Source organism: Nannobrachium achirus (genome assembly GCF_963921795.1).
Source record: "Nannobrachium achirus genome assembly, chromosome: 24".
Taxonomy (NCBI): Eukaryota; Metazoa; Chordata; class Actinopteri; order Myctophiformes; family Myctophidae; genus Nannobrachium; species Nannobrachium achirus.
In genome coordinates this window covers 30130729-30155728 of record NC_137831.1, presented here as the reverse complement: position 1 = coordinate 30155728, position 25000 = coordinate 30130729, and the positions used below count along the sequence as shown (strand labels likewise).

The 25000-nt window shown below is 40.5% G+C and overlaps 1 protein-coding gene across 1 annotated transcript in view; it reads left to right on the top strand.

The window, feature by feature from the left end:
• Positions 1-25000, top strand: part of lrrfip1b (leucine rich repeat (in FLII) interacting protein 1b) — a 96074-nt gene that overhangs the window by 42816 nt on the left and 28258 nt on the right. Inside the window, exons 2-6 of the mRNA XM_080720681.1 lie at positions 6056-6142; positions 10560-10577; positions 11434-11487; positions 17005-17049; positions 19323-19373. Coding sequence (XP_080576807.1) covers positions 6056-6142; positions 10560-10577; positions 11434-11487; positions 17005-17049; positions 19323-19373 — 255 coding nt within the window. The remainder of the gene's footprint in view (positions 1-6055; positions 6143-10559; positions 10578-11433; positions 11488-17004; positions 17050-19322; positions 19374-25000) is intronic.

The following is a 25000-nucleotide window of genomic DNA, read 5'->3' as shown; positions in this document are numbered from 1 at the left end:
GACTGTATGGCTAAGGTATGGCAACAGTCATGTTGCCATACCTTAGCAACAGACATTGTTGCTAAGGTATACATACATTTTATTATTTCCCCTGTAGCCAAGGGATGGCAGCTGCCATAACTTGCCATACCCAATTGACACCTCTGGCTGTCAGAGCCGAAAGCCGTACTGTGCTGCGTGCACCACAGAAATCAACCATACATTTGTATAATATACAATAAAAGGCAGAGAAATGGGCAGTCTATTGTTTTATAGAGGATTCTAAGTGATCACTTGCTCACTGGATGTCCTAGGCACATGGACAACATCGCAAAACAAAAGATCTTTGTCAGATTAAAGATCAAAATGTGATTTTTCAAAAAAAAAAAAAAAAAAAAAAAAAAAAAAGGAACCGAATAAATTCGGTTTTCGCACATGGCACACGTTTTTTAGAACCGAAATTATTCGGTTTTAGCACTAAATGAGTTAAAGTACCAAAAGTAAAAGTACTAAATGTTTGAAAATAGCGGATCTACAAGCTCCCAACGCGTCGCATCGCGACCCGTTGGGAGCTTGTAGATCTGCCATTTTCAAATAGCCAACTTATGAAATAGGGCTAAAGTGGTCCATGCATGTTTTATAATATTATAATTTATATCTGCAAAGTAACTAGTAACTAAAGTTTTCAAAATTTGTAGTGGAGTAAAAGTACAATATTTGGAACCGAGATGTAGTGAAGTAGAAGTAAAAGTATTTGAAATAAGAACTACTCAAGTGAAGTACAAATAGCTCAAAAGTGTACTTAAGTACATTACTTAAGTAAATGTACTTAGTTACTTTACACCACTGGAAATAAGCAACCTTGGGTCTAGGAAAATGAGATTAGTTTTTTATGCTTTATTGATAAATGGTAAATGGTGCATTTATATAGCGCTTTTATCCAAAGCGCTTTACAGAGATTGTGCATTACATTCACCCATTCACACACACATTCATACACCGGAGGCGGAGGAAACCATGCAAGGCACCAACCTACTCACCGGGAGCAATTAGGAGTTCAGAGTCTTGCCCAAGGACCCTTCGACATTAACTCAGGGGGAGCCCGGATTTGAACTGGGAACCCTTCGTGCTCTAATAACGGTTTCTCTACCCCTGAGCTATGCCGCCCCAGGACAGTAGACTGACAGGGAATGGAGAGAGAGCATGGGGAGTGACACGCAGCAAAGGTCGTCAGAAACGGGACTCGAACCTGTAACATCAGAGCCTATATGGTATGGGCCTGAGCCCTGGACCACTAGGCCAGCGGGCTCCCCCACATGAGCACTTCTAACACACTGTATATACTGTATAGATCGGCTATTTTGAAAATAGCCGATCTACAAGCACGTATTTGCTATTTTTGAACACATTTTTAAATAAAATGTGGAATATTTGGAATATTATTGAAACAACAGAAATCCGGTACATGGCTCCCTGGCGCACAACTTTTTTCTCAGATGGGGCTTATAGGGACAAATACATATTAATTTGGCGGTCCATGACATGAGCCACTGGTTTAATTAATAATAGGCTAATACAAATTAAGCAAGCCCCAAATAAGCAACTACATGGCAGAAACAAGCCCAAACAAACCTGCCACGACCAATATTGACAAGCAACTTTGCAGAAAAAGAAGCCCAAAGCGCTTCCAATAAGCCAGACATGGCAACACTGGGAACGTCCCATAGAGGCTGCTGCCCCCTGCTGGCCACTGATGGTGGAGTCAGTGTGGGTGCATCATGTGACTCAGGGATTAAGGTGTGGTGAGCCTCTCTGCATGCAGAGGTGTGGAGTATGTACAGTATATACAGTAGGTACTTCTGCTCCACTACACAATCCCACATAACCTCGCCCACCAGGCTTTCTGGGGGAAAGCCTGGTGTTCGTTCACAACTGGCCGCTAGAAGAAGCGGCGTCGCTTTGATTTGGTTCCCCCCATTTGTTTCCCCAATCAATCCCTATTAAAATGCTCGAGTAGCCTAGTGTACCAGTTACCAGTTGGACTAAAAGATGCATATACCAAAGATTTTTTCAAAAGCAAAACTACTCCGCATGAAGGAGTTTATTAGGAAGGCCCTAAAAGTATGTCCTTTATTATTTTGGGTTAAAACTGTTTCCGGTGGATAGTTCCGGCAAATTGTAGTCCTTTGAGGACTACAACATGACGTGTTGTGGTTTCCGCTCCTGACCGGTTACAACCCCGAAAAGTGAAGTGATCCCAGGCTAGATCCCACAAGCAAATGTTGTACTTTTTTGTCCTAAGGCATTATATTTGATAGCCTTATTTGCTGGTTGTATTGCAAATTTTGATTTATTTAATACGAAACATACTGTGAAATTGATTTTGGGGTCATTTTAGGTAAATCGTTTATTAAGTTGATACACTTTATTTCAGACACAAAAGACCATAAAAACATACATACAAAAAACAAACAAACAGTTTGTTGCTTCCTATACAAACCCATAGCAACTTCAAACTCCATTTAAAAAAAAAACACCCGTCTGTCCTTCCTTGGTTCTGGTGACTTATAATGCGTGAGGGGGGGCTTGGGATTTTATTTTGGATACCTATTTGTTTATTTATTTTGGTAAAATGAATAGAATTTAACACTAAGTCAAACCTAGGAGCGATTTGCACCGTTCAAAAACAAAGCTACATAGCAGCTCATAAAGTGCGTAGAGGGAAGAGAATACTACTGTACATGAGACATAGGCTATTATTATCCTTGTTAATACATTTGCCAGTTATTTAAAGAAGAAAACTATTTTAAGGTGTTAATTTTATTGTTGTATAATACTGTAGTCCAGCGGACCTTTTCATATCAAGGACCATTATTTGTTCACCATTTGAGCCACAGACCACCATTTGATGAGATGTAGCCTCTCAGACCCAAGAATAGTTTGTTATCGTTGGATAAATAAGATTTTGTCCACAGTTTCATGCTGTATCGATGTGGTACCATAGGAGAGGTAACAGGCAGACGTTGACCAAAATAACAATTCTTCTACATTCTCTAATTGCGTAGACTTCTTGTAAGTTAAAGAGGAAGACCACCCATTTTCAATATTGAACTATGTCATTAATATAACTAAGAGGAGTTGTGTGGAAATAGAAAAAAGTTCCCCCCCTTCTGTGTTGCCTAGAACTGGAGGATTGATTTTGGGGTTTGTATTGTAAAGTACAACTTGATGACATCACACGTTGTACTTTACAATACAAACCCCAAAATCAATCCTCCAGTTCAAGGCAACACAGAAGAGGGGGAACTTTTTTCTATTTCCACACAACTCCTCTAAGGTATATTAAAGGGCCACTTCACCTCTGGGACAACCCTATCTTATTTTATTGTTGTTCGGGACACGATCAACACAATCCTTATTTTTTGTGTTCAATCTGTGTTTTTAGATATTTTAGTATTTCAGCATGTACTAGTGATGCATTTTGCATCATCAGTGATGCGTTTTGCATCATATGATGCAAAACGCATCACTAGTACATGCTGAAATACTAAAATCGTGTCCCGAACAACAATAAAATAAGATAGGGTTGTCCCAGAGGTGAAGTGGCCCTTTAATGACATAGTTCAATATTGAAAATGGGTGGTCTTCCCCTTTAAGTAACGCAGATGTTTAACAATAATGTAACTCTTGAGAGTGTAAAATGAAGCCAAATGGACCCTTACGGGTCCATTTGGCTTCATTTTACACTCTCAAGAGTTAAAGCTCTATAAGGGTCCATTTGGTTACCAAGTCTCCATCATTTAGCTGCATGGGGACCACCCGGAACCCCCTCAAGGACCACTGGGGGTTCCGGGCCACTGGTCGAGAACCAGTGCTGTAGGCTAAACAGGAAACGTGATGTAGGTCGTCATGTGACCGCAACATGTCCAGGATGTAGTGACCATATATGGTCGGTGACGGAGAGTTGACAACCCTGACACCACTAGCACAGGATGTACACAACCCATATAAACGCTCTGAAATGTATGTAATGTGTGTGTGTGTGTGTGTGTGTGTGTGTGTGTGTGTGTGTGTGTGTGTGTGTGTGTGTGCGTGTGCGTGTAAAGTGATCTCTTCCTTCCTGTATGAGAGACAGCTGGACACTGATACAGGAAGCAGTGATAGAGGGATAACTGAGATAGTGACTATAGATGAATGAGTTAACTGTGTGTGTGTGTGTGTGTGTGTGTGTGTGTGTGTGTGTGTGTGTGTGTGTGTGTGTGTGTGTGTGTGTGTGTGTGTGTGTGTGTGTGTGTGTGAACTTTGAACCACTTTAAACCTCCCGTCTCTATTTCGAGCTCGTCATTCTAGGCGATATTATTAAAACATTATGATAATTCTGAGCGTCAAATAAGTCGCATGTGTCACGCTAAAACCCGTCTCTCTCCCTGTTTCCTGTGTACCTACTGTACAATCAATAAAGGAAAAAAGACCCCAAAAAATCTTTATTGAGATGACACAAGTTAAGTGCGTGCACGAAGTGTGCGAATTGGGTGTCACTGTCTACATGAAATCGTGTGTGTGTGTGTGTGTGTGTGTGTGTGTGTGTGTGTGTGTGTGTGTGTGTGTGTGTGTGTGTGTGTGTGTGTGTGTGTGTGTGTGTGTGTGTGTGTGTGTGTGTGTGTGTGTGTGTGTGTGTGTGTGTGTGTGTGTGTGTGTGTGTGTTTTTGTGTGCGTGCCTGTCTGTTTTCACTAGGGCCGTCACAATTATTACATAATCGTCTAATCGCAATTATTTGACATAATCGCAAATATTTTTCATAATCGTCATAATGGTTTCCATGTTGAAAAATGTTCATATATATATATATATTTTTTTTTAAGTAAAAGAAATAGTGGAAATAGCTGTTTCCACTATCAATGTTCTTTTTAAGTATAAAGTTGTCAAATATGTCAGTAATTTCTTTGTATATTTAGGCTATGTGTCATATCTACCATGTGCAACTTCAAAGCCTAAAAGCCAAACAGAAATGTAATTGTCAACACAATTAAATCGCCAATCGCAATTATTTGAGTGACCATTAATCGTCATGTAAAATGTCATAATCGTGATGGCCCTAGTTTTCACAGCATATAATCAAGTGTCAGAACACGTGTTCAGACAGTGGTGATTAAATCACTAGCGACACAGATAACATTAACCTCGGATAACCTCAGAGACCATGACCCCCCACCCGCCTCTCCAACAATGTCCTGATCTAATTTCTTTCATCAAAGCCTTTGTTTTATCTTCTAAGTCATTCTATACCAACCTCCGTCTGTCTCTGTCAGCCTGTGGCAGCCAGTAGGGCATTCACGACCGCTTGATTTTAATAGTCATCGGCTACTAACACAAAGTAGTGGACTAGTTGTGGAGATATGTCATACAACTTTGTTCATCCGATAACACTCAACAGTTGTTCTCTTGGGTGGTTTGTTTGACAACAGTTACTCATGGATGTATGATATAAAGAGAACAATTATTTCACATCCCACAGCTGCATATCTGCTGTATAGCAAAATCCTGTGTGTAAATTCAACTCCAATGAGTGTACAAATGGACCTGTGAGTGTCCACTTGATTTGGCTTTTAACCACAGCCGAGCTTAAAGGAGTAGTTCGCCCACAAAATGACTTTTTTTTCTCTATTGTTTATTCACACCATGGAGACTTGAACTCATGGATCTTTTGTTTAGTTTTTGTTGCATTCCTAAGCCAATAATTTGAGGAGATTCGGTGTGTCTCTATAGGGAACAAAGCAGGATCTTTGTGTCTCCATAGGGAACCACTGCTGGACATCAAGTTGCACATGGCAGATATACATAACCTAAATATACAAAGAAATATTTGGCTACTTTATACTTAAAAAAGAACCTCGGCAGTGGAAATAGCCGATCTACAAGGTCACAACGCGTCACATTGCAACACGTTGTGAGCTTTTAGCTCTGCTATTTCCACAATTTGTTTTTGTTTGAAAATATATGAACATAACACTGAAACTCATAGTTTCCCAGCTGATAAATCTTCTCTCTCTTTCTCGCCCTCTCTCTCTCTCCCAGGCGGAGGCGCGGCTGGCGGCTAAGCGGGCGGCCAGGGCGGAGGCGCGGGAGATCCGGATGAAGGAGCTGGAGAGGCAGCAGAAGGAGGTGAGATTCACAACACCTCACCGTGTAACATTTCACTGTGTTTGTTTTTATATTATTGGGTTATTTTTTATTTTTGTCTGACAAAGTTGCTAGTGAATAGATCAGCCGCCAGGCTGCTGCCAACATGTTCCAAATCTTTGGCTGGATGCAGACGTCAACATAGCAATGTCGATGTGTGTCCCTGAGCAAAGACTCTTAACCCCTAATTGCTCACACGTTCCTTGTGAGCAGCGAATCGGCTGGGTTGGGCTGACATACTGAAATAGGTATCAATTATTATTATTGTCTATTATTATTATCAGGCTCGAGTACGGCTGGTAAATTAACTGAAAGGAAATCAAATCAAAACCGATATTTGGAGCCAATAAGCAACTTACCGTAATCTTGCTCGTCACGATTAATCATGACATTAATCGGGGTAATTGTGAAGTATGTTTTTTATTTCTTCACTTCTGTTAACGAATTGACACGAAACAATGGTATTAGATTTCGTTTTCAATCGACTAAACCAGTTAGTCTGATTAACCACTGAGCCTTGTGCTAACACTTGAACAATGGTGGCGTACAAACAGTCGCGAAAACAGTCGCTCTACAAACAAGGGGATGGGGGTCGGGGGGGATCAAAGTGTGCCATGTATTGATCATACACGACAAGGAGGGGTCTGTGTGTCTCTGAGGATACATCCTCAGCCTATATATTTATTACAGTATGTTATACAGCAGGTATTCTCTCTCTACGTTCTACCTGAGGGGCTGAGAGTGAGGGAGCATGAGCCGTCCTGACAGTGAGTGTAGTCAGCAGCAGGACTGATGGGGAGTAAAAGGTTTCCGAGTTCAGAGTTGAGGACTTGAGTTGCTCGTTTGCCCCTGGCTTAGGGTTCTAGAGAGGGATGCGTTTTCCTGTCGTGGTGAGTAACCTGGACACACTTCCCGTGATACAAATGGGTCCGAACGCAAACGTGTCATGTGAACACGCACGCAGGCACGCGTGTTTATTTGGACACGTGCACAGCAGACTGAGGTGTCCAAGCTGCCTAGGAAAACAAGTGAAATTAGCCGATCTACAATCTCATAACGTGCCGTAATGCGCTTTTGTTTTTGGAAAAAAACGTACAAAAAATTGTAGTAAACTAAAGAAAAATGGTATTTATTTACCCCTGAGCAGGCAGGCGGGCATATAATAATAATAATAATAATAATAATACATTTTATTTATAAGGCGCCTTTCAGGGCACTCAAGGTCGCCGAACAACAATTAAAAACAACAGTTAATACAGGAAGTCACATTTTAAAAACAAGCAAAAATAGTTTGCAGCAGAGCCAACATCAGTCATACATTATTATATTAGCCCAATGGCAAAAGTGTCAGCACTTGCACAGGAAACCTCACCCGTGTTTAAAGTGGTTAAGAGAGTTTGACGAGATGTTTTTTTATCGCTCCACATTGTGCTGTGTATTGTAGGAGCTCATCATTTTGTCCAACTTAACAATAAGTTAAGTCAGTGGTTCCCAAACGTTTTAGCTCGAGACTGAAAAGAGAATTTTTATATTTCCCTGTGACCCAAACGAGTGAAAATAGAAGATCTAGATTCTATACGCTCACAGCGTGTCCCTTCGCGCCACGCTTGTAGTTCGGCTATTTTCACTAATTAAAAGTTTTTAGCCTAACCCTTTTCTAATTCATGGAATTTCTTAGATTTTCTTTCATTTGTTCATGAATTCTATTGAACAATGTTTGAATTTGCATTTCATTTGTGAAGAATGTTTATTTGGGGGGGATCTTTTAGATTTTTCTTTTTTTAACGGTAATAATTCAAATGAACCCATTCAGTACGGGTACACATTTTGTGTATCATTATTTTATGCTTTAACTATGAAAAAATAGCAGATATACAAGCTCACAGTGCCGCACCGAGTGCTGCAAGCTTGTAGATCTGCTATTTTTGAAAAATCGTGAAAATTAGAATTTTGACCCGATTTTATAAGTGTCTTTTGAATCCTTCTAAGACTTTTTGAAAAACCTATGGTTCTATGTCAGCAATCTGGCTAGCCATCGTCAAAGAAAAGTCCTTTTCACTTAAATGGAGCTCAGTTAGTCTGTTCTTGAGAGACTACCATGTCAGTGGTTCTCAAACCGTTTCATGTGAAGGACCCCCAAAACGATATGTATTTGGCCACGGACCCCCATCTCAAAATATTTAGTTCCAGGGACCACCCAGAAACAAAATTTGAGTTACAAACGTTCGCTTTGAAAATACATATATTCGAAGATTTGCACACATTTTCACAACTTTTTCAAAAATAGCAGATCTACAAGCTCGCAGCGCAGCACTCGGTGCCGTGCTGTGAGCTTGTATATCTGCTATTTGTCACTGGTTAAAGCATTCAATAATTCTAGGCCTAAATGGGTTAAAACAATGTGGGTAAAAAAGGTGGGAAAATGCATAGTTTACAAATGCATCCGCGACCCACAAATGGGTACCGACCCACTGGTTGGGACATGAAGGACATTACGGGGTGAAACTCTTCTCATTAACTTAATCCTTAATCCTTTCCACCTTCCACCTGATCATCTCATAAGAATGTGACGGAACGTTCTTTTTAATCTTCACAGCGGTTCTCTGCTTTTCATTGTGATGTATTAGAGCACGGTTGTACCGATACCAGCATCGCTTGCCGGTAGCGCCTAAAACGCTGGTATCAGCAAGCGTATGCCAGTCTGTGTCATTCCAATGCCGCGTCATTTATCACATGATGATATGTTGTTTACGGTACTCAATTATTTTGTATTTTGAATGCCTCGGTTGATACTGTTTTATACTCTTAAGCCCTTTGCAAACAGGACAGTTGCGTTTTTTTCGTTTGCGGCATGAATAAAACGCATTGGATTTGGTGTGCAAGGCTGTGCGGAATCGGCGCTGCGGATCCAAAAAGGAGTCATAAAAGGAGTGATGAGTTTTTTACCGCATGCGACAAGACGCACGAATCGAACTGGGTTCGATCGAGAGAAAAAACGCACGGCGGCAGCCACTCGTCGCACGGCTAATTCGGAGCCGGTGTGCATGAGGTCATAGAGAATCCTTGTTTTCTTTTCAAAAAATTATATTGTCCGTTTTATCCGTGCGGTTAAACGCGCCTGTGTGCAAAGGGCTTTACTGTGCCATTTACAATGTTATTTTACTTTAAGAATTATTAATGGGATTTATAGAGTTGTGCTCGAAATTATTCAACCCCCTCTGACACATTTGTTCATTAGTGTAGCCACTGTTCCTTTGACTTAGAACTTGTGAACTACAGTATGGTCAAAACTGTACTTTTTGGAACATTCAGTGTCTTTGCAATTGTTGTCTCCACCAGCCGAAGGCTGAGGGAGAGTATGTTTTCCCCTCCGTCCGTCCGTGCGTCCGTCCGTCCGTCCGTGTGTCCGGTGTCCGTGTGTCCTCGCAGTTTGTGTGCAGCTAATCTCAGTCGCCGTTGGCCCGATCGCTGCCAAACTGAGCACACACACTCCCTGGATGCCAATCTAGAACCTCTGCCCCACATTTTTCAAATCAGCCTCATGGTGGCGCTATAACAGGCCGATTTGTGTGGCCTGGTTGTTACCAGCTAATCTCCGGCGCCGTTGGCCCGATCGCTGCCAAACTGAGCACACACACTCCCTGGATGCTAATTCAGAACCTCTGCCCCACATGTTTTAAATCAGCCTCATGGTGGCGCTATAACAGGCCGATTTGTGTGGCCTGGTGGAGACCTGTGCTCGGAAGAGCACTGCTTCTAGTTTTATATCCTTTTCCTTTTTTATACAAAGCAATAATCTCTTCTCTGAACTTTAATGACCATTCCTTAGACTTAGCCATGTTGCTAACTGCTCTAATCACACTATCACAGTCAGGCCAGGTTGCACATCTGATGCAACTATTTAAGCCCTTGATTAGTCGATTGCAGTTGATTACAGATGTTTTCAGGTGTTGAATAATCAAAAGTGAAAGTGGCGTTGAAAGTGGCATTTAGCATTGAATTAAAAAACAAACAAAAAAAAACACAACAAATGTTACTTTTGTTGAGCTATTTACATCGTTCTTGTATGATTTCTTTATTTCATTCAGTTGTCAATTTGTGAATTTAGCCAATAAACCAAATTTGCAGAGGGGGGTTGAATAATTTTGAGCACAACCGTATGTATTATTCTCCCCGAGAGTGCCTGGGCCCCGTTTGAGAACCACTGTCTAGTATTCTCTTTTTATAATTTATTACTTCTTTGTGTCGACCGATACCCAGGCTGTGTATTGGAATTGATATCGCGAACTGCGGCGAAGGCATGTTTATTTTATTTCATTTATCTGCTATGCTGTGAACTAACAATGCTAACCCTGCGTTTCTGTCATTTCATCCTCTCTGCTCTTCCTCATGGCTTTAGATTTATCAGAGCCAGAAGGTAGGCTTCTTTCTTTCTTTCATTCCTTCCTTCCTTTTTCATTCCTCTGTTGTATCTCCTTTCCTTGCCCTCTCTCTCACTCACTCACTCACATTTACAGTAAGGACATTCATTGGTTCATTAAGTCTACATGACTTTTTCTTGCTTGTGTCTCGAATGTAACACATAACCATTCAAATACGTATCACAAAATATCAGCCATATCAGGCCAATGTTATTGGGTTAGTTCGGCTGTTTAGTCAAACTAAATGTAATGCCTACAATTCCAAGTGCTTGTCAGGGCAGAGGGGTCCCCAGTTCAAATGAGATTCATTCTGGGGGGGGGGGGGTCACTAGTCAGAAGTTAGTTTTTAAAAATACTAGATTGTTCTCATTGAATACCAGAAGAGTCGCCGGAAAGAAACTCGCCTGGGGTGATGGTTATTTATGCGTTTTGATTGATTGATTGATTGATTGAATTATTTATTAGAAGTTTTGGATAGGAAAAGGTACAGTTGCATAACCGTACAGTTCACTGATACAATGTCAACTAAAAAGAAACTTGGGTAAAGCAAGCTACCCATTTGTTATTTTCCATTGATATCCTTAAAATATCCTTATACAAAAGGAAAACCATGTAAACTATGCCTAAAGAGTTAAACCTAACCTTAACCTCAGTAAAACGGTGCCAAAACCTAACCCTATTCCTAAACTTAACCTCAGAAAGACATGTGTAATCCTAAAGTTATTTCTAAACTTATTCTCAGTAAAACAAATACAAAAAATCTCTGTGAGTTTCTTTCCGGCGACTTTAGCGGTTACCTTCTCATCCTCCTCTTCACTAACCTTCTCCTTTCTCCCTGGTTTCCTCCTCCAGAGGTATTATGGTATGGACAGCAACAGCAAGTGGGGTCATATTGAGCAATGGATGGTAGGAGGCAACATGGCCGACACACTCTTGTCTGCCACTAGACCATCATGAAAACCTTGTAGCTTGAAATAATGGCTGTCTATTGGAAATTCATCGTTTTGCAACTTTAAGCTTTATGTCCCTATTTGGGGGCATATCATTATTGGCAAAAATAATTGCAGGGATTTTTACCAAAACCGGCTGTTGTTCAATTTGGAGACTTTGCAGTCCTTTTTTTTTTTCTCGTTTGAGATTTGGAATGCAAATATTGGAAGATGAAATTTAAACTTTTTAACCAAAAGAAATGTGTTCATAAATAATAAAAAAAAAAAAAAAGCTAGCTAAACCTATACCCTTTTATACAATTTTATTGAGGTTCCGTATTGCTTTAGATCCAAGCTAAAATTCATATATAGGCTGTTTTTTTTAAGTTACAAGGCTTTCATTGGATGACATTAGGGCTGCCTGCTCTCCTGTGCATGATTGTATCCTATGTACACTGTACAATCCCCAGCGATAAATTTAACCGAGAGTGTTTACACATTGGCCTGAATTGGTCCATTATTTTTGTTCCATTTGTACACTCTCAGTTAACCCATTTAGAACGGATACACATATCGTGTATCATTATTGTATGCTTTAACTATTGAAAAACAGCAGATATACAAGCTCACAGCGTGGCACCGAGTGCCGCGCTGCGAGCTTGTAGATCTGCTATTTTTGAAAAAGTCGTGAAAATGTGAATTTTGACCCGATTCTATAAGTGTCTTTTGAATCCTTCTAAGGTTTTTTGAAAAACCTATGTTTCTATATGTCAGCAATCTGGCCGGCCATCGTCAAAGAAAAGGTCCTGTTCACTCAACTGGAGCTCAGTTAGTCTGTTCTTGAGAGACTACTATGTCAGTGGTTCTCAAACATTTTCATGTGAGGGACCCCCAAAATGATATTTATTTGGCCACAGACCCCCATCTCAACATATTTAGTTCCAGGGACCACCCAGAAGCAAAATTTGAGTTACAAACGTTCGCTTTAAAAATGCATATATTTGCACACATTTTCACAACTTTTTTCAAAAATAGCAGATCTGCAAGCTCACTGCGCGGCACTCGGTGCCGCGCTGTGAGCTTGTATATCTGCTATTTTTTCACTGGTTAAAACATTCAATAATTCTAGGCCTAAATGGGTTAAATTAACGGCATGGGTTTGACTGTGTAGTGTACAGTAGAGGCGTGTTTATGCAGGGGGGGGGGGGGGGGGGGGGCGTGGGGGTCTGGTGTTGCAGACGTGGATTAGACCCCCAACCTCAGACTGACTGCAGATCTGCTACTAATCCATGTCTGGTAGAATATCCCCTCATTTATCATCTGTGTCGGGTGGAAACCTCATATCTCCGGAACTGTTACTTTTCATGATTCAGACGAAAGAAATGGCAAAAGAAGCAGCCTCACAAGCTCAAAACGCTTTCGAGCTTGTAGATCTGCTAGGTAGGGCCGTCACGATTATGACTTTTACATGACGATTAATGTTCTCTCAAATAATTGCGATTAACGATTCAATTGTGTTTTTGTCGTTGACGATCACATTTCTGTTTGGCTTTTAGGCTTTGAAGTTGCACATGGCAGATATGACACATAACCTCAATATACTGTACAAAGAAATTACTGACATAGTTGACAACTTTATGCAAAAGAAATAACATTGATAGTGGAAATAGCCAATCCACAAGCTCACAACGCGTTGCGAGCTTGTAGATCTGCTATTTCCACTACTTTTTCACTTTTTCAAATATATGAACATTTTTCAACATGGAAACGATTATGACGATTATGAAAATAATTGTGACAGCCCTACTGCTAGGTTTTATGATTTATGATGTGATCAATTGGGCGTTAATTTACGGAAAAACACAAAATAAAAAATATGGAGATAAGAGGTTTCTGCCCGACAGTGATGATATAAATATGTGCATCCCAGTATTGGTATACGGTATGCATCCATTTACTGTATGTGCTGTAGCATGCATATTTATATCTAGAATATGGTGGTTTTTACTATGATTTATCATTTATTTGTGTACGATAGTGAATGTTTGTTTGGATTTAGTGCACGCTGGTATGAAGCTGTTTGTGTTACACGTGTAACTGTTAGGATAGTTGTTATCGTCATGACATATTGTGATTAATAATGTGTTATTCTTACTGGCATGCATTTGAGAGTTCTCCTCCGGTCTGGAGAGAGTTTTTTTTCTTGTTTGCTCCGCCTTTCAGGGGGAAAATACTAGTTTACTGAAGTGAGAATTCTATACACATTATTCAGAAATGAGAGGGAGAGAGATAATTTCAACATTTTAACATTTCTGCAATTGAGGGTGGCAACACTGTGTGTGTGTGTGTGTGTGTGTGTGTGTGTGTGTGTGTGTGTGTGTGTGTGTGTGTGTGTGTGTGTGTGTGTGTGTGTGTGTGTGTGTGTGTGTGTGTGTGTGTGTGTGTGTGTGTGTGTGTGTGTGTGTGTGTGTGTGTGTGTGTGTGCGTGCGTGTTGGGGGTTCCACCCCTTGTAAGGATTAGATGCAAGTCACATGACCTGGAACACACACACACACACACACACACACACACACACACACACACACCGTGTTGCCACCCTCAGCAGTCTGCTCTTAATTCCTATTAAGTGCATGTATGACAGTAGCTTAAGTCTCCATAATGGTACATAATGTATGTTGTGAGGTTTGACACTCATGAAACCTGGGGCCAGAACACTTTTATGTTCCACTACGTCCTATAGGAAAACCAAACCCTACATGTTCCAGTGGAGAAAACGACCTTTTCTCTTTTCTTTCCCTTTTTATCCATTTTTAGTTTTAAAATGTACCAAATTCTTAGAAATTAAGAATTACTTTTTTGTATTTAGAAAATCGTTTTGAAATAATATTTAAAAAGAATGAGTATTTTCTTGTGCCCTGTAAATCAGATATTTTTTTTAACCTTCCAGAACCTGTGAAGTTCTTTGTGTTTGTTACGTTTCCATTCGAACCACAACTGAGGCTGGAAGCTACATCCCAAAAGAACAAACACCACGTCCAGTCCAGGGCCCGAATTATAGCTTCTGAGAACCTTATGTGAAACCTAGCTGAAGTGTATGGAAACAAATCTTACCAGTGATGGTAGATGTTCTACTATTCCCTATTGTAGAAATAGTTTGGTACAAAAGTAGTGACATCAAAATGTACTTAAAGTAAAGTAAAACTACCTCAAAATTGTACATAAGTATAGTAGTTGAGTAAATGTTACTTTACAACCTCTGTCGGCACTGTTCTCTTAGCTGTTGTAGTGGGGGGAAAAAAGAGACATAACTTTCCACTAGTCCTTCTAGGAAAGCAAAGCGTGCATGTTCCAGTGGGAGAGAGTTGTGTCTAAGTTGGCTGGAATGTACGTGCAACAGACACCATGGAGGATGGCTTTCACCCTGCAATGCAGACACGCTTTCCATGCTGGCAATGGTGGCAGACATACTTTTTTTTGTTTTACTTCACCCAATAATAATACAGAACATTTAGCCAATGCTAAAATATAAAATGATGGGGTTCACTGAGTTAAGTAAAAGTAGCAATAGCACTAGATAAAAAAAATATCTGTTACATGTAAAAGGCCTGTATTAAAAATTCTAAAAGTGTATACTTACGCTACCAATTAAAGTAAAAGTATTTTTTTTTTTAAATCTGTCAGATGTTTTCAAAAATGGAAGATCTACAAGCTCGCACTGTGTCGCAGCACGACATGTTGTGAGCTTGTGAATAAGGCATTTTCGAATAGCCAGAATAAAATAGGGCATAAATAATGTATGTTTTTTTTTATTTTTTTTTATTGCTATTTTAAATCTGCAAAGTAACTCTTAACTAAAGCTGTCAAAGAATTGCACTGGAGTAAAAAAAAGAAAACTGGTCTCTTGTTATATGTAGGGGAAGTAGAAGTATGAAGAATAGTAATATGCATGCAAAAGTAAAAGGACCTGCAATTGTGCTTGCAGTCAATGTAGTTACTTTCCACCGCTGCATGCTGGTGTGTGTGGTCCCCGTTCTGTCGCTTTTTCTTTTCTTTTCTTTCCATCACACAAGTGTTAGAATGCACAGTACAATCCACAGTGTCAAAGCCTGCTGTAGTTCGTAATATTCATGTCATTTCCCGGATTCGAAGGTCTACCTGCACATTTCAGTCCAGGGCACACATTGCACTTTGAGTTTCAGGCAATACTGCTTGTGAACCAGTATGTGTCATACCCGACACCAGGGTCTAAACGGCTCAGAGGGAGAGTAGGGAGACCACATCCAACAACTGTACATGTACAAGTTTTAAAGGACAACTTTGTTTTTTACAACAAGGGTTCATATTTTAGATTGTAATTAGAGAAAAGAAAAAGTGAGTGTTAAAATGTTTTCATTTGCTTCGTTCTATTGTTTGATCGCGTTTACCGTGCTAAAATGTGGGGCATGCGTACAAGTGGCTAAATATGTCTTTTTAGACACAATAAGCCAGCAGTTTCTTTATTGGTATTTACAGTAACACTTCTAGCTCCCATAAGTCACATCCAACCATGAAAGGTTGCGTTGTATCTTGGGAATGGGCTTATTCTGTGTAAAATGGCATATTTAGCCACTTGTACGCATGCAACACTGAAATAAGAGTCTCTAAAACAATAGAAAGAAGTAAATGAAATCATTTTAACACTCATCTTTTATATTATTCTTTAATTACAATGTAAAATATGAACCCTTGTTGTAAAAAAACTAAAGTTGTCCTTTAAGTATTAAAGCGGCACTATGTGACTTTTTTTAAATGAATAAAACTCCAGTATGTTTATGTTAAAACAATATAACTTACTGTACTGTATACAATTGGGGTGGTTGCATTTTGTCTCCCTGCTCTTCTGGTGAGACATTTAGGCACTCTTCAGACGACGCCGTTTTCTATAGAAAAGAGCGAAATAAAATGTCAGATATGCCATCCGTTTAGACACTAACAGTGTTTTGGGGGTTTGAAAACATAACAAAATGAAACCAGGGTGGAAATCTTTGAAGACTCTTTGGCTCGCGTCTCCATCTGAACAGGAGAAACGCAGGAAACGACAATGTGTGATGTCATGGCTCACCTGCTACATGCAGCCAACATTAACATGGTGAATGTTAACAAGAAAGTGCTGACTTTTGGCAGCCGTTCCGCCCAGTTTTATTTCCGTGGGTGATACACAACACCAGTGATGTACTGGCAAACATCTGCTGCACACGCTTGAATTGCAGTGAAAACCCAAAGGCGGCAGGTTTTTGTTCCACATTGGCCAGTATAAACCTTCTGGTGTAGACCTGCAACATTGGAGGAAGGCCCAGTATGGGTACAATGGAACTTGTGTGATGGAAAACCTTTATGTCTCTCTATGGTAAAGGGCTTGCTGTGCACACTCCCCGCTCTTATGTTCGACTTTTAACCGTTGAATGTTTCTCTTCAATTTCTCTGTTCTTTCCCCCTCCTACTGGGGCCTTGCAGGAGGACAGCGAGAAATATTCTCGGCCCTCAAGGAGACACACTTCGGTTTGTATTCTTCCTCTTTTCTTTTCTTCCCATTTTCTTGTACAGTACTTTCTCTCTGTCCCCATTACTACTACTACTACTACTGTACTAACCCACCTGTCTTCTATTTCCTCGGTTGTCTTAATGTGCCCACCTTGCCGTAAATCCACCGCCGTTTACGAGGGACATTAGCAGGGTCTAATGTCTCCTCTCTCTCCCAGAGTCTAGGGATGGGACGATAAGCAATATTATCGTTTATCGTGATAAAAAACACTCACGATAATCGTATCGTGGAAATTTGATTTATCGTGATATCGTCCTCCGTCATGCACTGGGGATCAATTCACCTATTGTTTGCCGAACTGTATATACGTTACCACTTAAACCCTCTATATTTGGTAAAAAGGTACTTATAATATACGTACTTGGAAGTCTTTTTTTTCACACTCTATCAAATGTCTTTGCCAAAAAATAGCCGATCTACAAGCTCACAACGCGTCGCAACGCGACACGTTGTGAGCTTGTAGATCTGCTATTTTTTTGGCAAATGTTCCGCCCCAGGATAATGGATTTTGATTATTTCGATAATAACGTAAACCGCAGTTTTTTTTGTCACAATAATCGTGATATGAAATGTTCATATCGTCCCATCCCTCCCAGAGCCACAGACCACAGAGCTGACAGTCTGCTCTGTGATGACGTGAAGATGGACTGCCTGGAGTTTCTCTGTTGACAGCCAATGGGCTTTATGGACACATAAAAAAATATGATGTTTATTTTATTTTTGACCGTATCCTGTTAAACCTTTCAACTGGCGTTCATCTTAGAGCCTCGAGTCTGAGATGGGAAAATGTATGCAGATGGCTGTTTGCTTGATCAGTAGACATTTAAACTTTGAAAATGTATGTTTGGATTTGCTTTCATCCAGTCAGTGTCAAAAACGATGTTACTCTGCAGTGGTTTGCCTCCATTAGCCGATTGTTTAAGAGAAATAATGAGACAAATCCTGGATTGAAACTTTAAGGGGCTTAAGTGTCCTCAAGGTATTCTTTTCCTGATGGGAGATCCAACGGAAGTGCCGCTTATTTACAATACGCTACAAACGAGGGAATGCGTGATGAGGTGCTATTCTGTGCCATGTTTTATATCTGTGGTTCTCAAACTTTTAATTTTAAGGACTCTCCTATAGCTAGAGTTACAAACCTGTAAGGGTCCATTTGGAGCCCCCTCAAGGAACTGTGGGCGTCCCCGGACCCCACTTTGAGAATCACCGTTTTATACGGTTGCTTAGAGCTGTTAAGATGAGCGCTTTAGTAGAGCTGAAAATGTTAACATTCATTTGTATATTTTTAATGGAATCATTCAATTCTGGTTATGGTATATATTTAAGCAGTATTACAGGAGAGGCTCTGATATATCATGATTACATCACTGCTATTACAGGCGTGATACAATATGATACATAACTACCTCGAGAGTGTTATTCCTTTTGGATCACAGCTCCCAAAGTTTTGTAGCAAAATTCATCCTCAACTCTGGCCAAAGACATTATGTTGCTAATCAAAACCGTAGCAATGGTCATTATACAACAGAGACCTCAATGTTCAGATGTGGAGTTATTAAATTGTGATATACAGTAATTCACTGAGACATCCTTAGGACCCACATTTGGTTCCCTTTGTAAAGTTATATTAAATTTAGACCTAAGTCCGATTAAAAAAAAAGCCATAAAGACCTAAGTCCGATTTGAAAACTACCCACTGGTTTTTCTGGAAAAAACGTATTACTCAGCCTCTATAGCAGCTAGAAACAAAATTCCAAAACTATTCGATAGCTTGCCTTACACCTTTGGCTTTCATAGAAAAAAATCTGAAAATTTTCAAATATTTTTTCAAAAATGACTGTACTACATACTGTACATACTGTAATACTTTAAATGTGTTCCCGGCCTGAGGGGGTAATACAAAGAATATACAGTATATAATGTTATTTTTTTTACTGTGTACTGTACATTAATATAGCGGTATAGCACATTGATCATAATAGCAACACGTGTAGCAGTAAAAGTCCTGTGTCACTGTAACACCGCTGAGAGGTTTTTAAACGTCTACTGTTGTTTTGACCTCTGCTCTCCTTGCTATCGATGGGCTGTCATCTTGGCACTCCAGGAATTTAAAGTCTTCTTCTGTGTGTGTGTGTGTGTGTGTGTGTGTGTGTGTGTGTGTGTGTGTGTGTGTGTGTGTGTGTGTGTGTGCGTGTGCTTGTGCGTGTGTGTGTGTGCTCTCTCCCTCCAGATCTCTGACGATGAGGAGCGCATGTCAGTTGGAAGCCGGGGAAGTCTCAGGGTCAGTACCACTTCGCACTTCGCACGCACACACACAAACACACAGTCACGTGCCCCATTGACCTGTTGAAATGTGACCTCTAGCGTGCGTGCGTGCATGCGGTGTATCCAGGCAGAAAGGCTTCGTATCAGGTTTTAAACATATATACACACCAGGCCATATTCTTGTGTCATCATTGCTGTTGGTTTAATATGTTCTAGTAGCTTACTATCACACCATTGGCTTCATGCTAATTCACTTAATACAAGGTTTCACTTATACACATGCTAAATACTCGGAGGCTCTCTCCATTCCGACATGTCGCCACTCCGAAATGGACTTCTTATTGTCGGAGTGGCGACACTCCCATGGGCCTAAGGTTTAGGGTTATGGGTAGAGATAGGGTTAGTGTCGGAATGGAGACATGTCGGAAAGGAGACATGTCGGAGTGGAGAGACTGACCCCTAAATACTGTAGGAGTCTTTCTTTCTTTCTGTCTGTCTGTCTGTCTGTCTGTCTGTCTGTCTGTCTGTCTGTCCTTCTTTCTTTCTTTCTTTTCCTTCCTCACCTGACAACCCTGTGTGGGAGCTAAACGATGAGGTGTGTGTGTGTGTGTGTGTGTGTCAGTTAGAGGACACGCCTGTCTCGGGCCTCGGCTAACATCACAACGCCCTCAAACAAACCATTTTGTATGTCTGTGAAATTATAGAAAAAAAAAGTATGAATCGATAGAAGCATGATATTAGCTTTTTCACATTGACACTTATTTGTGCAAACCTGTCAGGACCGTTTGGGTTTTGTGGTACATGTGGTGTCTGGGTAGAGCACTCGTCTTTGGACAACAAAGGTTCTGGGTTAGATCCCTGGCACCGCCAACTCGGTGTATTGAGTAGCACGGCTTGGTTGCGGCATCAGGAGCTGATGGTAGGTGTTGCGCTCCACCCCAGCAATCCTTTTTCAGGGGTCTATAGTTCATTGAAACTCCTTCTGGCTGATACCCACAATAAGCCACTATGACCTACTTTGTAATTTACGGTAGGGATAGACAGGCTTGCCCACCTGCCCCCGGCAGGTAAATAAAACTTTCGGGCAGGTGAAGTTTGCTTTCAGGTTGCCCGACCGGACAAGTGTTCCATTTGAGAGCGGACTCAACCGTCTATAAAAAACAACAGATATCTCTCTAAACACCTGAACGTTGACAGTTTACCTATAATGTGCTGTTTTTACTGTTGATAACTTGACACACTAAAAAATTTTAAATAACTATAAATGTAAAATAACTAGTGTGAAAGCATAGACATAATTATTCAATCATAGCTATGTAGATATTTGGATTTGGAAGTATTGAAGTACAGTATGACTTTTTTATCGCCCAGAAAGTAAAGAAATATGTTTTAAGTTGAGCGTTAATTAAAATCTTACCTATCATTTTATAATGGACGATTTACTTTTTGGGCAAGTGGGCATGACCTTTGGTAAGTAGAACATGACCTGTACTTGCCCGACGGGCAAGTGCCTCTGAGACCTTAGTGTCAACCCCTGCCGGTACTTACTTTCTTGGAAAAAATAAATGAATGTTTATAGGCTATCTGTTAAGGACTACAGTATGTTGTAAATGGAGACAGATTACTTTGGATTCTCTGCGTTCTAGCATGACAGCTGATGTAAATCAAATGGACCAGTGTTAACACGTATGACAGTACACAGTCTTGTTTTAACCCATAATTGAATGACATGACATCATGAGACCTGCCTGCAAATAGACACAGAGCACACCGCTGCTCAGTGGTCAAAAACACATTTATTTCAGAAGAAACATTACTGTTATTACTAATTACAATGCACTATTTTAATTGATATTACTGCAGCCTACTATCACCACCACTACTACTACTACTGTAGTACCTTGCCTTAGTCTGTCCAGGCTTGGTAAAGGCCTGGTCTTGTTTGAGCTTAAAGCACTGTGAAAGTGGTTGTTTGATAAGTAACGCCACCCTGACTGTCTGGTATTCAACCCGACTCTGTTGGAACAGCCCACAATTAAACGACATTGCTGTCATGCTTAGGCCTGTTATTACATAATCGTCTAATCTATTTGACATACTCTTATTTTGTCATGATCGTCATGATCGTTTCCATGTTGAAAAATGTTCATGTTTTCAAATATGTTTAAACATAGTGGAAATTGCAGATCTACAAGCTCAGATCTACAAGCTCACCACGTGTCGCATTGTGACGCGTTGTGAACTTGTACTTCGGCTTCATCCACTATAACATTCTTTTTTTTTTTAAGTTGTCAAATATGTCAGTAATTTGTCATATCTGCCAAGTGCAACCTCAAAGCCTAAAAGCCAAACAGAAATGTAATTGTTAATCACAATTATTTGAGTGACAATCGTCATGTAAAATGTCATAATCGTGACAGCCCTAGTCATGCTTATTTGACGTGCCCATATTCTGGATTAGGATTGCCAATGTCCTCTTCTCACCATATTTGTGTAAAAGGCCCTACTTTAATAAGTTGCGTGCACAGAAAGGTTTTATTTTATGCAACATTTAAAGTATACAGAAAGGATTTTTTTTTTATTTCAATTTTAGTGCGACTTATCTCAGTCTCCTGTAAAGTGCTATTTTAGTATCAACAGGGTTGTATTATCACAGTAGTAGATCAAAGGAGGAGACGCCTAGGATTGTTGGCTGTTGTTTCAACATTGTTGCGTTAGCCATGTCTGCCGACGCTCCGGGGCACAGAACAGGAAAATCCAGACGTCAGGTGTTTTTGTCTACGTGTTCTTCTTGGCCTTATCGACCCCTGTCTGTGCCGCCGCTGAATAATGGCAATGCGGACGCTCATGTTTTTAATCTCAAAATCAGTTTTGGAGCGCCGCCAGCCGCTCCAACAGGTGACCGAGTTTGTATGTCCGTATGAGCACAGCCTCAACGGCTGCAATACCGCTGGGTAACCCATCTTCGAGTGGCACTTTTGAGCGGCAGTGAAGTGAATGGTCAAAAGGTACACGCACATCCAAACGGGTGCTGGATCCAAATAGAGATACTGTAGAGAAGGAAAGCAGGTCCGCACACCGTCTTAATGCTTCCAAGATAATTTATTAACAGAGCGGTAACAAAACAGCCTTCGTCACATTGTTCCTCTAGTTCAGTGTTTCTCAAAGTCAATTCCAGAGAATCTGTGGGTTCCTTTAGTGGAGTGGTTCTCAACCTTTCCATGCCGCGACCACCAAAATAATCATATTTTAACTGGGGACCCAGACCCTGACGAGCACTCTAGGCCGTCTATTTTCACAATCTCTACCTCTAATATTTGACAATTTGGCCAATGTTTAACTTTTCATTTTGGAGGTATTAAAAAGTCCTTAAATTGTCACTTTAGAAAATGTGCAGATAACCTCTATACACTTAAACTTTATGTTGGTTTGTATACTTTTGAGTGAGAAAACAATGTTGCACATTAAGTTAATCATCTAGGGATCCCCCCAAATAATTTGGGGGTCCCGACCCACAGGTTGAGAACCACTGCTTTAGGGGGGATCTAAATTGACCCATACAAGTCTGTAACTCTGACATTGTAACAAATGGACCCTAACGGGTCCATTTGGTTCCATTTGTTCGCTGTCAGAGTTAAGGGGAGACCTTGAATTGTAAAGGTTTGAGAAACACTGCTCTAGTTTATTTAGCTTAATGAAATGAATGCATCAAAGCCACCGTTCACTTCGCACTGGGTGTGGTTTTCTTCCCCCCTGCATGCTAACATAACACACTGCATTTTCTTCCTTTTGCATCTCATCTTTCTCTCTCTGTCTACTCTGTCCCTCCTGTCCTCTGTTTCTATCACCATTCCTCCTTATCTCTTTTTATTCCCATCTTCTTCTTCCTAATCTCCCCCTATCTCTCCCTCTCCCTCCTCTCATGCCTCTATCTGGGGTGTGGTGTCGCTCCAACAGGGCCTCAACTCTTCAGACCTCCACTGCAGCACCAGCAGCCTTCCATCTCTCAGACACCATAACTCCACTCACAACGGACGGGTCTGTCCTTCTCTTTCTCTCTCATTCCTTCGCCCTCCCTCCCCGCTCGTAGGGCTTCCCTTTTGCAAGGCACTGACATCTGTCAAGAGGTTCAGTGGCCAGGCCGGTGTTACTATTGTGTGAATGTGTTATGTAAATATGCCCCCCCCCCCCCCACACACACACATACACACACCAGGCTTCTGTCTGCAATAAAGGTGTGTTTTTTTAGACCGATTGTCTGGTTCAGATAAAGTCTTAATCCTGCAGATTTTCTGTTTGGTGATTTTTGCTGCCACCATGTGGTCGCTGGTGGTCACACGTGTTTATGAGTTTGTTGTATACTCACTGAAAAAAATACTTTGGAATATGTTATGTATCGACACAACTATTTAGAACAAGTGTAACTGAATAATTGAGAAGCACGTTTTTTTGTTTTTTTTTTCACACGCACTGTGAGCTTGTATATCTGAAGATTTGTGCAATTCTTTGAATATGTTTACCCAATACTATAAATGTCAAAATTATTCTTCTAAATCAGTGGTTTTCAAACTTTTTCATGTCAATGACTCTCAAAATTACATGTATTTGGCCGTGGACTTTGCTTTTAAAAATATATATTAAAAGTTTTACAAAAAAAAATCATGATTTTTCAAAAATAGCTCATCTACAAGCTCGCAGCGCTGCAGTCTTAATGAGCTAATAAACTAGTAAGGGTGGATTAGGTGGGAATAAGCATTAATTTTGATATGTTAATAAACAAATAAACGAGTAAGGATTAACACTTTAAATGGAGATATACAGTACAGTATAGTGCCAGTCCTCAGTCAACCTTCCACTCTTAGTTCCTTCCTTCGCACCTTTCCTCGTCACCTTCACCCTCTGTCCTAAGGCATCCATTAGAATAGTTTTGTCTTTTTAATGTCTGAAACATTATTCATTATCTAATGACTATTGCATTTCTTCTATTATCATTTCCATTCATCATCAATGCCTTTACTTTATATATTTGCTGTGTGTGTGTGTGTGTGTGTGTGTGTGTGTGTGTGTGTGCGTGTGCGTGCGTGTCTGTATATTATTTGACTTATTATTTGCATGTCTTCCTTTCTGTATGTAGCCTTCCATGCTCTATATCGATGGTCTACGTTCTCACAGTCACAGGGTTGGTCTCTCTGTCTCATGCCGAGGGTTGGGCCCATAATAATCAGTAGCAATCATTACCAGAGGAAGACATCGAAAACATATACTAATATCAAATGGCGTCAAGCTGATGTTTATTAGAAATAAAGGTATTTCTAATATATGTCCATGTTTTTTAGACTGCCATCAAGAGAGGTAGAGATAGATACTTGCTCTACCATACAGCTACAAAAAAAGCAGTTTTGTATTTAATTTGTTTGTTTGGCATGCAGAATAGGCCACACAACCCATAACTCTGACATTGTACAAATGGCACCAAATGGACCCGTTAAAGCTCGGATCATAGTCGGGTCCGCGGTGGAAGGCTATCCACCGCGGTGTAGTCTTTTCGAGTCTTTTTGAGTCATGAAACTACAACGTTACATCATTCCTCGCGGTGGAGAGCTTTCCACCGCGAGTCCCAACACATCTCTCTGTTTTTACTAT